General features: G+C 37.8%; 1 protein-coding gene across 10 annotated transcripts in view; it reads left to right on the forward strand.

The window, feature by feature from the left end:
• Rasal2 (RAS protein activator like 2) overlaps positions 1–17,035 on the forward strand; it is a 302,028-nt gene that overhangs the window by 272,743 nt on the left and 12,250 nt on the right. For 4 of the 10 annotated variants that reach the window (XM_013521043.1, XM_013521024.1, XM_005374920.2 and 1 more), the window contains 6 exons: positions 3,314–3,515; positions 5,639–5,838; positions 6,585–7,446; positions 7,928–7,990; positions 14,252–14,386; positions 16,033–16,235. In XM_013521043.1, coding sequence (XP_013376497.1) covers positions 3,314–3,515; positions 5,639–5,838; positions 6,585–7,446; positions 7,928–7,990; positions 14,252–14,386; positions 16,033–16,235 — 1,665 coding nt within the window. The remainder of the gene's footprint in view (positions 1–3,313; positions 3,516–5,638; positions 5,839–6,584; positions 7,447–7,927; positions 7,991–14,251; positions 14,387–16,032; positions 16,236–17,035) is intronic. The other 6 variants (XM_005374926.2, XM_013521035.1, XM_005374922.2 and 3 more) reach the window with 3 other exon arrangements.

A 17,035-nucleotide genomic window follows, 5' to 3' on the forward strand; every position in this document is an offset into this window, starting at 1 on the left:
GAGCCATTTGAGGGAAGGGGATGCATCTTAAGACCATAACAGTGAAGTAAATCAGACACACTAGCTTAAATATCACATTGTTTCTCTTGTATAAGAAACAAAGTAAAAATAAAGAGTTAAACAAAATATAGATAATAGGAAGTTAGAGAGGTAGATCAATCTCAAAGAGAAGAAGGATCAAGAGATGGAGGGAGTGAGAGGGAAAGAAAAGATAAGGAATTTAAAAAGAAACTGATACGTTACATACATGTGCCAACTCCATTTAAGGAATGTAAACATTATATACAAAAAGGAAAAGGAAGGGAATCAAGATGGAGAAGGGGGAAGCTGGGAAGGGAAAGTAGGAATTACAGTCCCACAAGAAATGTAAACATTATGTACTACACACATGTACTAATAAGCTAAAATAACATGAAGCCTAAAACATAGATGGGGCACCATCCATGATACCATATTTTTATTGTATTAGCAATAAAAATAGAAAAATAAAATGTAAACAACCTAATTATTAAACAATGGATGGTACATACATTCTACTGAATATATATATATTCATATATCTATATATTTGGTATTGAATATATGTATTCAGTAGAATATATGTACCACTTAAAACAGTTTTTACAAAGAATATCCAATAATTTGGGAAATGAAAGTACTAATAAAAAAAGGACAGAAGATAACAGTGTAAATGCTATTATTCTAGCAATATAAAGATGTAAAAATGTAAGTATAAAAAGATTAGGAAGAACAGTCTGACAAATTGTAGTAGCTACATGGTCTAAGACAACTAGCCTAGCCTGAAAGACAATGTTAGGAAAATGCACATGATAGAAGGGTGCTGTAGCAGATCCAAAGACACTGATAGAATACTAGAAAAATATTTGGATCTTAAAACTGGGGGAAAAAATGTCAAAAAGTTATTTGGGAGGTAATTAGGGGGATTTTAATATGGACTACATGTAAGATGATTCATGAATAATGTTTTCAAAAGTTTTAGTGCAAAACTGGCATTGGTTTATGTAAGAGATATTCCTTAGTCTGAAAAAATGGGTGCTAAAGTATTTAGAGGTGATGTCTGTAACTTAGTTTAAAATGGTTCAGGGAAAAAAGCCATATGTATATAAGTAGAGAATGAAAGCAAACTTGGCAAAATGTTAGCATTTGGCTAATGTAAATGAAAGGCATATGGCTATTTATTATATATTCTTTCAGCTTCTTTGTAGGCTTAAAATTTTTTGAAAGAAAGGAGAAAGCAAATGTACATAGCAAATATGTTTGGTAGTTGAATGGGTACACCCATACTTTTTTCTTTCCATTTTTTATTGTTTCCAGCTTTTTCTCTGTAAATTCATATTTTTTTATAATTTATAGAAAATAATTCTAAGAACTAGCTGGGGAAGAATTCACACTTATAAAATTGATCATAAATGTACTTAAAAATAAGTGTATTTTTTTTTTCTTTTTCGTCCTGGTGGTACTGAGAATCAGATCTAGGGCCTCGCACTCAGCGGAAAGCATCTACCCCTGAGCTGCATCAGTTAAAAACAAGTTTCTGTTAGCAATGTATGGAAGAAAGAATTAGAACTTCAATGAGAAGATTGTTTTCTAGTACTTAGTGTCCATTTTTTAGAAGTGGACTATTTTATTCTTAGGCATCTAATGCAGAAAGACTCCTTTTTGCCCATTTTGAGCTAGTTCTAATGAAAATTATTTCTAGTTCATCTTGAGACAAGTTTTATAGGCTTAAATTAGGCCCTGAAGACAACTAGCATCTTAATAGGCAAAGAAGTGGTTCTTTTCTAGTGGAAATAAAGAGCGTGAGCAAAGGGTTGGAGAAGAAAAGGAATATAGTACAGTAGTCTCCCCTTACTTAAGGTTTTGCTTTCCATGATTTCATTTGCCCATGGTCAACTGTGGTCAAAAAACAGTACAGAGAAAATTCCAGAAATAAACAATTCTAAGTTTAAATTTACATGCCATTTTAAGTAGCATGATGAAATCTCATGCTATCCACCTCTGTCCCACCATAACGTGAATCATCCCTTATATGCTGCCTGCTAGTTAATAATCATCTTGGTTTTCAGATCAATTGTTGGAGGTGTCACAGTGCTTGAGCTCAAGTGTCCCTTGTCTTATTAATGACCCCAAACCTTAAGAGCAGTGGTGCTGGCAATTCAGGAATGCCAAAGAGTACCTTAAAATGCTTCCTTAAGGGAAAAGTTTATAATTGGTATATATTTATAGGGAAAAACACTATACATAGAGTCTCATACTTTCCATAGTTCAGGCATCTGTTGGAGGTCTTTGAGTGTATACAGTGGTTGGGGAAAATGCTGTATAATATATTTGGGAGACTTTGAAGAAGTTAGCAATATTGAAGTTCATCCTAGTGAATATTTAGTAGGTAAGTAAAGGCTATTTTATAGAGAGCTTTAGATACTGGGGAAAAAATGAGTTTGAGTTTTATTCTACAGAGAATAGAAAGCTATTGAAGACTTTCTGCCACTCGGGAGGCTGAGGCAGGTGGATCACCGCAATTCCGAGGCCAGCCTGGGCTACGTAGTGAGTCCAGGCCAGCCTGAACTACATAGCGAGACCCTGTCTCAAAAAAATTTTTTTTCCAAGAAAGAAGTTTGGTATTTATTAAAGTAATATTAAGAAAGTATGTTTTAGAAACTGGGTGTGGTGATGCATGCCTGTAATCCCAAGCACTCCGGCATGCTGAGGCAGGAGACTTCATATATTCATAATAATACTTTAATACATACCAGAACCTCAAATAGGTTCAAGCCCAGCCTGGGAAACTTGACTTAGTAAGACTATCTCAAAAAATTTTAAAAGGACTAGAGAGACAATTCAATGCAAAGGCCCTGGGTTCAATCCCAGGTACGACAAAAAATAAAGGGAGGGAGAGAGGGAGGGAAGCAGGAAGAAAATAAATGGAGGGGTGGGGAGGAAGGAAGGAAAGGAAGGAAGGAAGAAGGGGGGGAGGGAGGAAGGAAAGGAAGGAAAGGGAAGGAAGGAAGGAAGGAAAGAAGGAAGGAAGGAAGGAAGGAAGGAAGGAATAAACAAAGTACATTGTAGGGCTGGTGGTGTGCACAGTGTTAGAATGTTGGTGTAGTATGCAGAAGGCCCTGAGTTCAGTCCCTAGCACCTTAAAAACAAACTTCTCTTAGCAGTTACAGAGAAACAAAATTAGTTGTTATCTCCACAAAATAAAAGAATTGTATACCTCTGTGTAAAGTCAACTCAAAATGATCATATCTCTTCTTGAATATGTTCTTTCTCATTTTCTCACCCTCCACTTCAGGTTTGGTAACAAAGAGGAATACATGGCATTCATGAATGATTTTTTAGAACATGAATGGGGTGGAATGAAGCGCTTTCTTTTGGAGATCTCTAATCCAGACACCATCTCAAATACCCCAGGCTTTGATGGTTACATTGATCTGGGCCGAGAGCTTTCAGTTTTGCATTCCTTACTGTGGGAAGTAGTTTCCCAACTTGATAAGGTAAAGTAGGCTGGAAGAGTAATGGGAAATGGGAGATAGAGAACTTTAGTGTACCTGAATTCTGGAGCATATCTATGAGTGGTAACACTCTCCCATTCTGCTAGTTAGAAGCAACCTTTAATAAAATATGTGCTCCACAGCTGTGAAATTCTAGAAAGCCATTGAAATTATTAATACATTCTTTAGTAATTATCTGAATCAATGAAATATACACACGTACAATGCATATCTGAAAACTTGCCTACAAACTAATACAAAATATTGGTGTATACATCCTCATTCACATGTAATAGAATAAGATGAAACCTTATCTGGTAACTGGTAACAAAAGTAAAAACTTGGAAAATACTGTTTATCATGTCTAAGTAATTTTCCTCATTAAATTTTTTGTGCAGGTGTTTTTTGTTTTACTGTGGGAGTCAGGAGGCTTATGATTATTAGTGCTAAGATCACACATGAAATCTGAAAACCCTGATGTTGGCTTTTCAGATGTGACACAGAAATGAATATTTCAATTACTTGTTTTCTGACTGTAAACTAAATTTTATTATACATTCATTGTATTAGTGAGTATTAATGGGTAATAAATTGTAAAGTATGCCAGTCACTTTTTTCCTTCTGGAATTTTATAGCAAGGCATAGATTTTTGTAATAGAAAATAGTTTAGTGGTATTAGATTGACTTCCAAAACCATGGTTTTGTGATGAGGATTTGTTTGCTTTCTTCAGTTTTCCTATTATATGTAAAAATATGTTAGTAAAAATTGCAGAAGAATAAAGCCTATGAAAAAGACTACTATCCTGAGGAAGCATAAATAGTAGTATGTCCACTGGTGCTTAAAACATTTGTAAAATAACCATTTCTTACTCTCCAAAACCCATTCTTCACTTTTAGAAATGCTAGCTAGATCTTAAGTTGAAGCTATGTTGAGGGTAACTTCCTTTAATATGAACCATGGCTCAGCACTGTTGAGCAGGTAAAGGCATTCTTTAGATGACACTATATCCATTTGAGCAGGGTATGAGTCTGTTGATTGTTGAGAAGACAAAAAATACCCAAAGGCAACCATATAAAACTAACTTATTGAGAAGTCTCATATTGGGAGGTCCCCTGTGAGAATAAGAATCCCCTAAAAAGAGTGATTGAGATGGATAATGCCTGTACTAAAAAGTTATTCTTGGCTGGGCATAATGGCACTTGCCTGTAATCCCAATACTCAGGAGGCCAAAACAGGAGGATTGCCATGAGTTTGAGGCCAGCCAGGGGTGCATAGTGAGCTCAAAACCAGCCTGAACTGCATAGTGAGACCCTGCCTAAAAACAACAAAAAAGTTATTCTTTTTTGAATAACTTCATCAGTGGTGTGCACGTACTGTTACTTTGTGAAATAGGCCTGCTTTATTCAAGGTCAAGGTCTTTTTAACAGGCTTTACTGTGTATACACCCTTTTTCCTCTTTAATATCTAATGCTGGGATGCAGGAGTACATCTAGACATATAGAAAGAATTTACCTGATTTTGCTGTTTTTTTAAAAAAATTACCTTACTAATGGAAGCTAAGATGGCAGTGGGTCAGGGGTCCCAAGATTGACTGGGCTAGTGGATGGCAATATCAACTAACTGTGTGCCCTGCCGTGTTGTGGATCCCTGAATGCAGCACCTTCCTGTACGTCGGCATGCATTTCTTTTCTCACATGGCCCTTTTTCTTTGTAAGTTTCATCACACCAACCAACCCTCTAGTCTTGAAGTTCCCTTGGTTAGAAGGTGTTTGGTTCCTCCCCTTCTTTATTTTGGTCTGTTAGCCACAGAAGATTTAGTTTGCTTTGCATGCCTGTTTTAGTTGGAATGGCAGTAGTTTGGTTGTTTTAAGCATGTCTTTTAATTTTTATTTGCATAATCCTAATTTCTATTTCCCTTTCTTTCCTCAATGTCTGCTGCACCTTGTTTCGCCTCCTCCATTCATCTCGACGCCATGGTTCCGCTGCTCCATAACAATGCATTATGAACTTGCCACTCCCATACGCAAATACCTACCCTTCCCTCCAACCTACACCCCTCCATCAATGGGCCTCGTTTTCCCAAAACAATCTGTGGTGGATGTCACAATGCTCCTTATCCAATCAGGGTGAAAATTCCTTCCTACAGGCAACCGTGGCAAAACTGGGGCCTCTCCCCCGTGTTCTCGCTGATATTACCAAGTCTCTGACTAATCCTACGCCAATACAACAGCAACTGAGACGCTTCACTGAGCATAACTCCAGTCCAAATGTCAGTGGGAGCCTCTCTTCTGGGCTGCAGAAAATATTTGAAGATCCCACTGACAGGTATGAAAGAGAAATTTGGAACTACTGTCTCAAAGAGTGAGAATATTTAGATGTAGCAGAAATCTCTTTAACTTATTCCTTGACTTTACAACTGTAAAGTTATAAGACGTTGAATCATCTGAGGTAAATTCAGTTGTTTGTCATAATGCACAACATCTAGGAGAACGTACTTTCTAGAATGATAGGGTAGAGTTCTATTCAGCAAATGTATACAGAACTCTCTGTCCTGCTAATGGAAGAGTAAGTTTTTTGAAATTGATGTCAGATAGTGTAGCATTAAAAACTCTGGACACCCTCAGTTAATACCATTTTGTAGCTGTCTATGTCAGCTGGATTTAGACTTCATTTTCTGGATTGGCAACATTTACATTGTGCCTTTAACAGAGACCCTTCAGTTGTCTACTCAGAGCTTCTCCTCTTGAAGGTTAAAACAGAACTAATTAAGTGTGAATTCTAGTACCTTGCAAGGTATGCTAATCTTTCTAAATAGGGACTTATTGGAATTCTAGTAAAAACTGAACACAGTGATGGGATGGTATACACACTGTTATTCTCTGCCTTTGTGAGAAAACTAAAAACGCTGGCTTTTATTCTAAGAATTGTAATGATGAAACTTGAGTTTCTAAAGAATGTAAGTATCCACATTGGGCCTGTGAAACTTCAGCAGGGCTCGTGCCCAGGCTGCAGAATGTTAGCTGTGTAGAATTTTCCTCCAGAGTAATTCAGGGTCCTTTCTTTTTCCACAGTGATTTGCATAAATTAAAATCTCCAAGCCAGGACAACGCAGACAGTTATTTCAGGGGAAAAACATTATTACTGGTTCAGCAGGCCTCCTCCCAGAGCATGACTTATTCTGAAAAAGATGAAAAGGAAAATAGCCTTCCTAATGGTCGGAGTATCTCCCTAATGGATCTCCAGGATCCTCACGCTGCTCAGGTAGAGCATGCATCTGTCATGCTTGATGTGCCTATGCGCCTGACGGGAAGCCAGCTTTCTATAACCCAGGTGGCCAGCATCAAGCAACTGCGGGAAGCCCAGAGCACTCCCCAGAGTGCACCTCAAGTGAGAAGGCCCCTGCATCCAGCCTTGAACCAGCCAGGAAGTCTCCAGCCCTTGTCATTCCAGAATCCAGTCTATCACCTCAATAATCCTATTCCAGCAATGCCAAAGGCCTCTGTCGATTCCAGTTTGGAGAACCTAAGCACTGCCAGTTCTAGAAGCCAAAGTAACAGTGAAGACTTCAAACTCAGTGGACCCAGCAATAGCAGTATGGAAGATTTCACCAAACGTAGCACTCAGAGTGAAGATTTCTCCCGGCGGCACAATATGCCAGATAGACACATACCTCTTGCTCTGCCACGACAAAACAGTACTGGCCAAACCCAAATCCGAAAAATGGACCAGGCTGGGTTAGGTGCCCGAGCCAAAGCGCCCCCATCCCTGCCCCATAGTGCTTCCTTACGTAGCACTGGGAGCATGTCAGTGGCATCTGCAGCCCTGATGGCTGAACCTGTGCAGAATGGGAGCCGGTCCCGGCAGCAGTCCTCTTCTTCCAGAGAAAGCCCCGTTCCCAAAGTGAGAGCAATCCAGAGACAGCAGACACAGCAGGTAAGGATGAGAGCTGGGTGGAGGTGGAGCGGGGCGTTGCTGCTACCAACTGCAGTACTTCCTTGGTTCTTTATGTATAAATCATCAGGAAATCCAATTGCTAACAAGGTTTCCACTTAATATTTTTTTGCCACCTTTAAATGGAAAGAGGAAGTGAAAAGTTTGGGAGGCTTCTGGCTGGGTGAGACAGCAGAATGTAGTTCGACTCATTACCCTGAGGAGACTCTCTAACAAACACTCACGAGGCCTTTCCTTCTCTATAAGCAGCGGAGTTGCTAAGATTGCACTTAGAGCAGATCTGTGATGTTGAATAAATAACCACACTCTTAAACCAGGAAATCAGTAGGCAAAATCATTATATTTTAGGAATCTAGAAGTTAATCCTTCTTGATCTTTTTTATTAAAAATAGTATGTTTTGAGCTGTGAATTTAAAGTAACTGCTTTGTACTTCTTCCCCCAACTCCCTACGGTAATACCAAGTCCCATACGCCTTTTCCTGGAAATGGCTGGAAAAATAAACAACGGAACACCTACAGAGGCAAGGTAAAGCAGAGGGTAAAAAGATAGAAACACGGGTAGCTAACGAGTATTCTAAACACTTGTACCTCCTATATCACTGTTTACTAGCCCAGCTAGTGTCACACCAATCTTAATATGATTTCCAAGCTTTCTTCTGTTTGCCAAGAATGTAATCATTCCCTTCTTACAATATTACATTTTGAGGCACCAGTACATATTTTATGTTTAAAGTGAGCCAGTAACCTTGGGAGTAGGATACCTGTGTAGGTTATTTGCATTTTTACTGGCTGGGACTTGATTTGGCAGCTTCTGCCTTCACCCTCTATAATCTGCCCTAATACTGGTTTTAAGGAAGAAGAGAAAAGAACAAAAGCATTTACAGAACCTTTGGATACAAAATTGGAGGTGGGGCGCTGAAAAAGCATGACTAACTCAAACTGATTGGGGAGCAGACATCCTAGCTAATCATTCTCCCTTGAGAAATGGATTTCCCTTCACCTTAAAGTTATCATTTTCTTTCATTATATTACACATTTCCCCAGTTATTTGATTTAATATGCATTTTCATTTAAGGAAAAGGAAAAAAATATACCTATCCCTGTATATCTATTTATATTATATATCCTTTTATATATAAGGATACACACACACACATTTTGTGTTAGAATGCTTCCAGTCTCTGACTCTGTATAATGTGATTGGTTGAGATCAGCAACTTTCAGGGGATTACAGTATTTATTAGAAGGACACTAGAAAGCTAACTAGTCTTAAAGATGGAATACTGTGTGAAAACAGACATCTCTTTGGGGGTCTTAGAGCAGCAGCAGAGTGCTAAGGATGAGATGGATGGTAGATAAGAACATCAGACTGACCCAGAGGAACAGGACAGGGGAAAGGACGCTCCTCCTTTCCAAAAGTTGTTTTAAGTCCAGCCTTGTAAAGAAAAGAAAAATTAAAATTCTATTCTTTTACTTCTGCCTACCCATTGTTTCTGTATCCTGAAGTCCTCAGTTCCCAGCGCCTATGACTCACGGTGATATTTACATTATAAATTACATAGCTTTGGGGGTACTCATCTGGAACCAGCTGTTCTTTGTAACATCTTTCCTACAGAAAAATATAACACTTACCACACAAACACAGAATATATGTTTCTGTGAATAAACGTAGGGTGAGCTAGATGAGAAACGAAAAGCATATACCATCTGCAAATACCAATTTAAAAATTAATTTTTATACCACAGCCGCTGATGAGTTAGGAAATATCTTTATTATATTGGCATGAGGTAGGCACAGCCAAAGTGAAAGGTCCTAGCAGAAGTTTAAATATTGATCTTTGTGCCTTCGCAGGTAGCTGCTACCACAGATGCCACTGTATTTTGATGTCTCACATTTCTGGTCTTTCTGCATATCTGTTTGTACCCAGATGGCACATTCTTTAAGGTTGTTACTCTTGTGTTCTTTATCTTTCTGTCTCCTGCTTATGTTTCTCATTCTCACTCCCATGAGCCTTTGAAGTTCTATACAGTCAGCACATTTTTAAGGCAAATTCCCTTACACATTTTAATTGCAAATTATGTTGGGAAATTCTTTTCCACAGAACTAGAGGATTTCTTTGTGGGGTTTGTTCTGTAGGCGTCTATAATTGTCAGTGGCTTTGTCCCCTGCAAATTCCATTTGTATCTTAGCACAAAGGAACAGGCATTATTGCCAGTGTCATTGGCTTCAGTCTTCTCCAAATATAGTGAGTAGGCAGGAAATGGAATTCTAGTGAAACGATTTACATTTAATTTTTTCAGGCAAGTCTTTTCATACTTTGACCCCTTTGAGCCACTGTTTGAATTTCTTTTTTCTCACTTACCTCTATCACGTATCATATAGTCTTACATAAATAATACTTACCATCTTTCCTATCCTTAGGAATTCTAATTTGAAGAGGCTTTTAAAAATAGATGTTTGGTGGTACACACCTGTAATCCCAGCACTTGGGAGGCTGAGGCAGGAGGATCACTGCAAATTTGAGGCCAGCCTGGACTACAAATTAAGTTTAAGGCCAACCTGAACTGCATAGTAAAACCCTGTTTCCAAAAGATTAAAAAAAAAAAAAAAAAGAAGTGTTTGGTATATTTAACAAAAATGAGAAGGTATGTATTGGTTGCTAAGGAAACTGTTCTTATCTTTAACATGATGCGGAAAAAAAAATAGGTGTTTGACAAGCACAATGGTATTGTACTGCAGTTTTCACATTTGAGTTTGTTGAACCCTATTCTATCCAAACTCCTCAGGAACCCTTAGAGTTTACTCATTAATTTAGTCAGCCGTTCATTGTTAATAGCAGAAGTGTTATTCATTATGAGACCCTGTTTCAGATTATAAAGAAGCTGAAAGCAAGTCTTGTTTATATCTAATAAATACTGGCAAGGAACAAGGAGCTGGCCTATTCTCAATTGTCCCCAGCGTAGCCAGTCTGTGACTAATTGCTGTGTCAGTTAAACTGCTATGTCAGGCCCTTTGCCCTACATCATTATTTTTCCTAGGGAATCCCTGTATGGATTCATCTCAAAAGGGAGCTGTTCCTAATGGGAATTTCTGCTGCTTTTCTTCTTCTTGTCTTTTTCATCCTTCATTTTCTTTAATTCTTCTTTCGAGAGTCAGTGGTATAAATTCTCTTCCTAAGGCTATATCTACACAAGATGGGTTCTGAACCACTTACCAGCTGCTTCCTTCAATTTCTTGGACTGTAAACTAAAGATAATAATATATCCAACTTATGAAAGAAATAGAAAAATCATTGAGGAAAAGCCTTTGATGCACTTTCAGAGGACTAGAGGAAAAACAGTGTCCTTCTTTTAATAATGAACTTTGATTATGAATTCTAGAACCTAGGGTATTAGCAAATAAGTAATTTTTATTAAGTATCTATTACACCTTTAACTAGTCACTACTACTCAAAAGAATGTATGATGTGGTGCCGTTCTACTGACATTCAAGTTAGTAAGTAAGACCAGTACACCTAAGACCAAAGGAAAAATATAAAAGACAATGTATAGTTTTTAATACTGTATAAAGCATACAACACTAATTTTTAAATGAATATCACTTCTATTTTCTTCCAATCTAGAATAGTACCTACTTTCAGTTTATTCAATATTACTTTCTGGTTCCTTTATAAATATTATAAAAGCTTTATCATGAATAGAAGGAATAATAAAGATATGTCTGATTTTTTTATCAGTTTTATTTTGACTACTTACTGTTTGCCAAGCAGAGTCCTAGGACATATCAGGAAGTTGCTGAAATAATATTCAAACAATAAAATAGGAATAGACCATAAATACCTAGTTCCCATTGTACGATCTCTCATTGGACAGTGTATCTGTCATTCTGAGGCTACACCATCACCAACAGAGTGAACCCACCCTTGTTTTTACGTCTTCTCATTTAACAAAACCTCAGTTACTTCCAAAATGTTTTTGTTGTTGTTGTTTTCAATATGCTTTTAAAGGCTAAGATTTTATTTCCTTTGTATGTTTTTAGAGTACCATTAGTTTGCAGAGCATTTATAGACACTCAGTGAAGTTACCTATAACAAGTCATAGGGAAAGTTCATTCAAGCAACAACGTATTAACCATATAAAGCAGAAAGCTGTTGAATTAACTGCCTTGAGGTAATAAATTCCTAACAGTAACATTGTTATTAGTTTAATAGCTACTTTATCTCAAATTGCTATTGAATAGAAAATTCTGGTTTCACAGTAAAGCAGCTTTGCTGCGCCTTTGTACTAGAGTAATAAGACTGTAAAAACTAAAAAGGCATTTGTCTCCTTTAAATATTGACTTGCTAGTAATTTTTTTAAGACTCACCGCCACATTCTTTTGCCTTCCTGGTACACATATATCAAATAAAAACCTGAACCCTTGTTACTATTACCTTTTACCAATCCAAAAACAATTCACTATGCTCTGCTTTTACAGTCCACCAGAGGGAGAACTATCATGTGTATCCATGTATAAGGTCCCTTTAGTTTATAAAGCACGTTATCTCTTTTTTTCATATAACTTTTGATGTGAATAGTTATCTTCCTTTTATGGATGATGTTTTATCCTATAGGCCACTGTTCCCATATGATGGTCAAAATTAGTGCACACAATTATGAATCATATTCTTGTTTTGGTACATATTAGAAGAATATGTAACCATTAACATATAACTATATAAAATATATATATGGAACATCAAACTCATATTTCACTAATATTGCTTACCTCAAAGGCTTAGCTAACTCAAAAAAGGTTATTTTTTGCAGTAAGTAAATGTATTAATGATGTGGATATGACAAAAGAAGAAACATGCCTATGACTATAGTAGAGATGGAAATAGAATTTTAAATTCTGAGAGTACTGAAGTTTCATATATTTATATTGTAAAATTGTAGCATTAGAGAAAGAATGTTGACAAGTTCATTCACAAGTGGAAATGTCTACTCATATAGACTGCACACATGCATTCTTAGGCATGAAGCCTTTCTTATGTATCTTTGAAATGTGTGTAGGTCAACAAACCAGATTCTTCTTCAGAACTCCGTTTTTGAAACATAAATGTAGTAAGACTGACATGTGACCTCTGTATAGTGCTCTGCACTTGCCAAAGAACTCTCACATCTACTGGCTTGCTCAGTCCTCATAACTCCCTGTGAGATGGTCACGATAGGTGATGGCGGTGATAACCCTATTCAGTAGACTAGAAACATGGTATTGAGTGGTAGAGTTGTTCCTGAAGGCCATAGTTCTTAACACCTGTATGTCTCTATTGGAAAAGAATAATTAGCTTGCAGTCCTAACTTGTTTTAAGGCAAAAGTCCCAGATCCAGAGATCTCAATAGACCAGGCTCAGCTACCGGTCCTAAAATGCCAATCAAAGAGACAAGAGTGGTGAAGTACAGAAGAGCATCATTGTTTTGCATGGCTATGCCAGAAAGGACAGATGAAGAGGTCCAAGGTCTCTCTTCTTGAGGGGTTAACAGATACTTTGAAGTTTTTTAGAAAAGGGGAACAAAGACAGAGTTTGTGGGTTTTTCTAGCTGGGGGTTTGCGTAGATGTACTGTAGATATTCCTGGTCTGGTTGATCGTTATCTCAAGATTGGTTCTGTGAGGTGGCCCCAGAGAAGTGCTTATGGTTTGAGGGAGCAATCCAATTCCCATGAGGCGACTGGTACCTGCTGGGGGCGATCTGTTCTGTGAAGCTCTCCTGTGCTTGGAATCCAAGATGACTGCAGACATAGACTACAAAGTGGAGTATTCTGTGGAGTACAGACTGTGACTGGAGACCTCTAGGCACCACGTAGTGGTCTGCAACAGATTTTATAGAAGCTGGCAACGGAATGTTCCTGTAAATCTTTAAATTGCCTTACTGCTCCAACTTGGTGTTCTCAGGCTGGAGCAGGGATGAGAAAAGGAAAGATTAATTAAGAGCTAATAAACCTTGTATTGGCAGTTTTCAGACAGACACTTGTTAAGTAATCAACATGCCTACATACAGAGCTGAGCAGTGATCTGATCCAAACTTTTACAGTAATAAAGGAAACATACATCAAATGAAGGCAGAGATGTCAGGCTTTATCCTGCGTTTAGTTACCAACTGGGCATAGCCCAATACTAGCCTCCATGTCCCTGTTATACTAACTGGTTAGAAATATGGCACAGACTGTAAGGCATTCATCATTTTGATTATGTGTTCATCAGTGATCTTAAATTGTTAGGAAAAGGAAGTCAGTGGCCTCTAAAAATAATCAGTATCATTTGTCTTTCTGTTTCTAAAGAGTTAATGTAAAAACTTAGTATTTGGCATTCTGATATCTAAATGTCATCATTTGAGTTTACATAGCATTAATCAGTTCTTTGGCCCATGGTCATCTCTGGGTTCAACAGACATCTCCCCATGTAAGCAGTCAGCCATCAAGTTATGCATTCTTTCTCTAATTCTGTCATCATCTTAATCTTACTAGGTAGTTTGATACCTAACAGCATTTGAACCAATGTGCAGATTAATAATTTTTAAAGCCTTGGCTTTCTTTAGAAGGAAAGAAAGGATGGTTCTTGGGTGTGATGCATACAAATGGATATTCTTCTCCCTACCCCTTTCTTTAGAAAAATATTACTTAAAGCTAAGAACATTTAATAGAAAATTGAAGGATCACTGTCATGCCTTCCACAAATAGCTGCCTTTGTGAAACATAAATGAGTGACTGAGCTGTTCTAAGACATCCTAATAACTATTTCTGCAGGTGCAGTCACCTGTGGACTCTGCCACAATGTCCCCAGTAGAGAGGACAGCAGCATGGGTTCTAAACAATGGGCAGTATGAAGAGGATGTGGAAGAAACTGAGCAAAATCAAGATGAAGCCAAGCATGCTGAGAAGGTAGAACATAGTCTGTCTGTATTGACGTTTTTGCCCAGACAAGTGATAGGCCACTAAAAGGGTTATCAAGACAAGGTTGTTATGTCCAGCTGCCACCACCTTTTCCTCTGCCTCTACATTAACCACCATATTTCTGCCTATGTGTAGTAGTTCAGTAGCATCTCCATGTACACATATGTAGGAAATACCCATCCCATCATGCTACAGGGGAGAAAGATTAGATAATTACTTTTTTCATGTAGATTGCCTTAATATTGGAGACACTCTCATTTTAGGTAAATAGTTGTATCTGTATAAACCTATTGTTAGTATTCATAAGCTCAAAATTACCTTAGTACTAGACTTACTATCTGTATCTTGGTGACATTTTGGCTTTTTTTTTTCCTTTTCTAGAGAAGAGTGTATAGCTCTATAAATAATTATTTAAAGTGTATTATCTGTCGCTTGAGTTTGTTGGTAGAAAATTGAACTAAAAAGGATCAAACAATAATCTTGCTGTTGTGTATAGCATTATCACATTTAATTGAGAACCAAATAATTAACTTATTAGCATAACCCTAAATTATGCTTATTAATACAGTCTACTATTCAGAACTGTCATAAAAACTTTCATCTTTGACTTCCTAGATTAACATGCATAATTCAGGCCCATGAGGTTGAACAAACAGTATCTGACCAAATTAAATGACATAATATTATATAAAATTGCACTTTTAAAGTACCACACAGATTTATTGTTAATTACTAATAAATATAAGTAGACTATGAGTTAATAGAGAAGCTTATGCCTCTCACCTCACCTAGAAAATTTGACGTTTCATTGCACTCAGACCCCACCCACAGCAAGAAAGTGCCATATAACCAATTGCATGACTGAATTTTATATAAGGTTTCTTGGTAAGAATGTAGACAAATATTCTGGCAAGAAGTACCAAATTGGGTAGGTGAGCCACATCACAAAAATGAGACATTATTAATCAGCCCCAGAGAATCTAAGCCTTTCCTTAGTGTTTTTCGACCTTTCACACTTATAGCTGGGGGGAAAGCAGTGATAGCCTGTTGTGCCGCAAATTCTTTTTATTGACTTTTTATTGACTTAGAGATGTTACAGAAATGTTGCTTGTCCTCCAGCAGGCTGCTTCTGGTACAGTAAGGGAATGGCAGTCTGATGAGTGATAATAATGCTTTGGATTCTACAGTACGGGCAATGATACAGAGATCTTTTCCATTGTAAGCAACTTTGGGCTTATATTAAGTTATTTGTCGGGCTTCTAAGTGCTTGATCTTTTTTCCCCTGCCCATTTGATAACCATCACTGATTGGATGTGGCTTATAGCAACTTGTAATACCAAGAGAGATACCTAAATCTGTAGAATGTAGAATGCCAAGTAAAGACTTAACATGTAATTTTAGAAGAGGGCAATGCTCATTAACATTTTATGCCAGCTGATCATTTCAAATAGCATGAGCAGCAAAAACAAACAAACAAACAAACAAATAAATAACACTACCCACAACAAAGGGAAAGGCAACTCAGGCAGCATCCAGCTGCACTGCTTAAGGTTTCTTCCATTAAAATATAAATCTCTAGTTTCTAAAACTAGTGTAACTCTCCTTGTCATTTTGCCTCTTCTCTTCTGCTCTAGTATGAACAAGAAATTAGCAAACTGAAGGAGCGCCTGCGAGTATCCAGCCGGCGGCTGGAGGAGTATGAACGGAGGTTGCTGGTGCAGGAGCAGCAGATGCAGAAACTGCTGCTGGAATACAAGGCCCGCCTGGAGGACAGTGAGGAGCGGCTGCGCAGGCAGCAGGAGGAGAAAGACAGCCAGATGAAAAGCATCATCAGCAGGTCAGAGGACCACCTGGTGGCAGATGTGGGCTTGTTAAGAGGTATAAAGAGCAGGATGGTGCACCCCTGTCAATCCCAGCCCTCAGGAGGCTGAGCCAGGAGAATTGCCACAGTTAGAGGCCAGGCTGGACTATACAGTGAGACTCTGTCCTTATAAAAACAAACAAACAAACAATCGAACAGTATAAATAGATGGGGAGACATTTCAAACACCTTAAAGGAAAGGCAATGGAAGCTGTTTTCACCCCTGAATATCTTCTGTGGTGCTCACTACAAACGTATTGACTAACAGTATCTTTTCAGGTATCTTAAATATGAGACCTAACACATCTATTATTAAGATAAGGGGAGGCTTTTTCTATAATCATAACAATTCAAATGAAATGTGGGGACCTAGTGGCTCATTTGAGAAGTTGTAGAAAAGGATTGGGTTTAAAAAATCCAAGTATCCAGTGCCTAAAATTTAAGACTTCCAAAATAAATCCAGAAACATAGAAAGGGGTTTTATTGTATGCCTTTAGGGCCAGAGGACCAAAAGAAAATACTGCTGCTGCCAACTAAGGGACATAGAGAGGTCAGTCTTACTACACACTTACATAGCACTCACTATTGGCCACTTTTCTAAGCACTTTACAAATACTAATTTGTCTTCACTTTAACCCCTGAGATATCCATGAATATTATTTCCCTGTTAAAAAAAAAAAAAAAAGGGCTGGGGATTTAGCTCAGCGGCAAAAGCGCCTGCCTGGCAAGCGCAAGGTCGTGAGTTCGGTTCCCGGTACCGGAGAAAAACCAAAAAA

The sequence above is a fragment of the Chinchilla lanigera genome, unplaced genomic scaffold, assembly GCF_000276665.1.
Source record: "Chinchilla lanigera isolate Chin_1 unplaced genomic scaffold, ChiLan1.0 scaffold00005, whole genome shotgun sequence".
NCBI classification, from domain to species: Eukaryota; Metazoa; Chordata; class Mammalia; order Rodentia; family Chinchillidae; genus Chinchilla; species Chinchilla lanigera.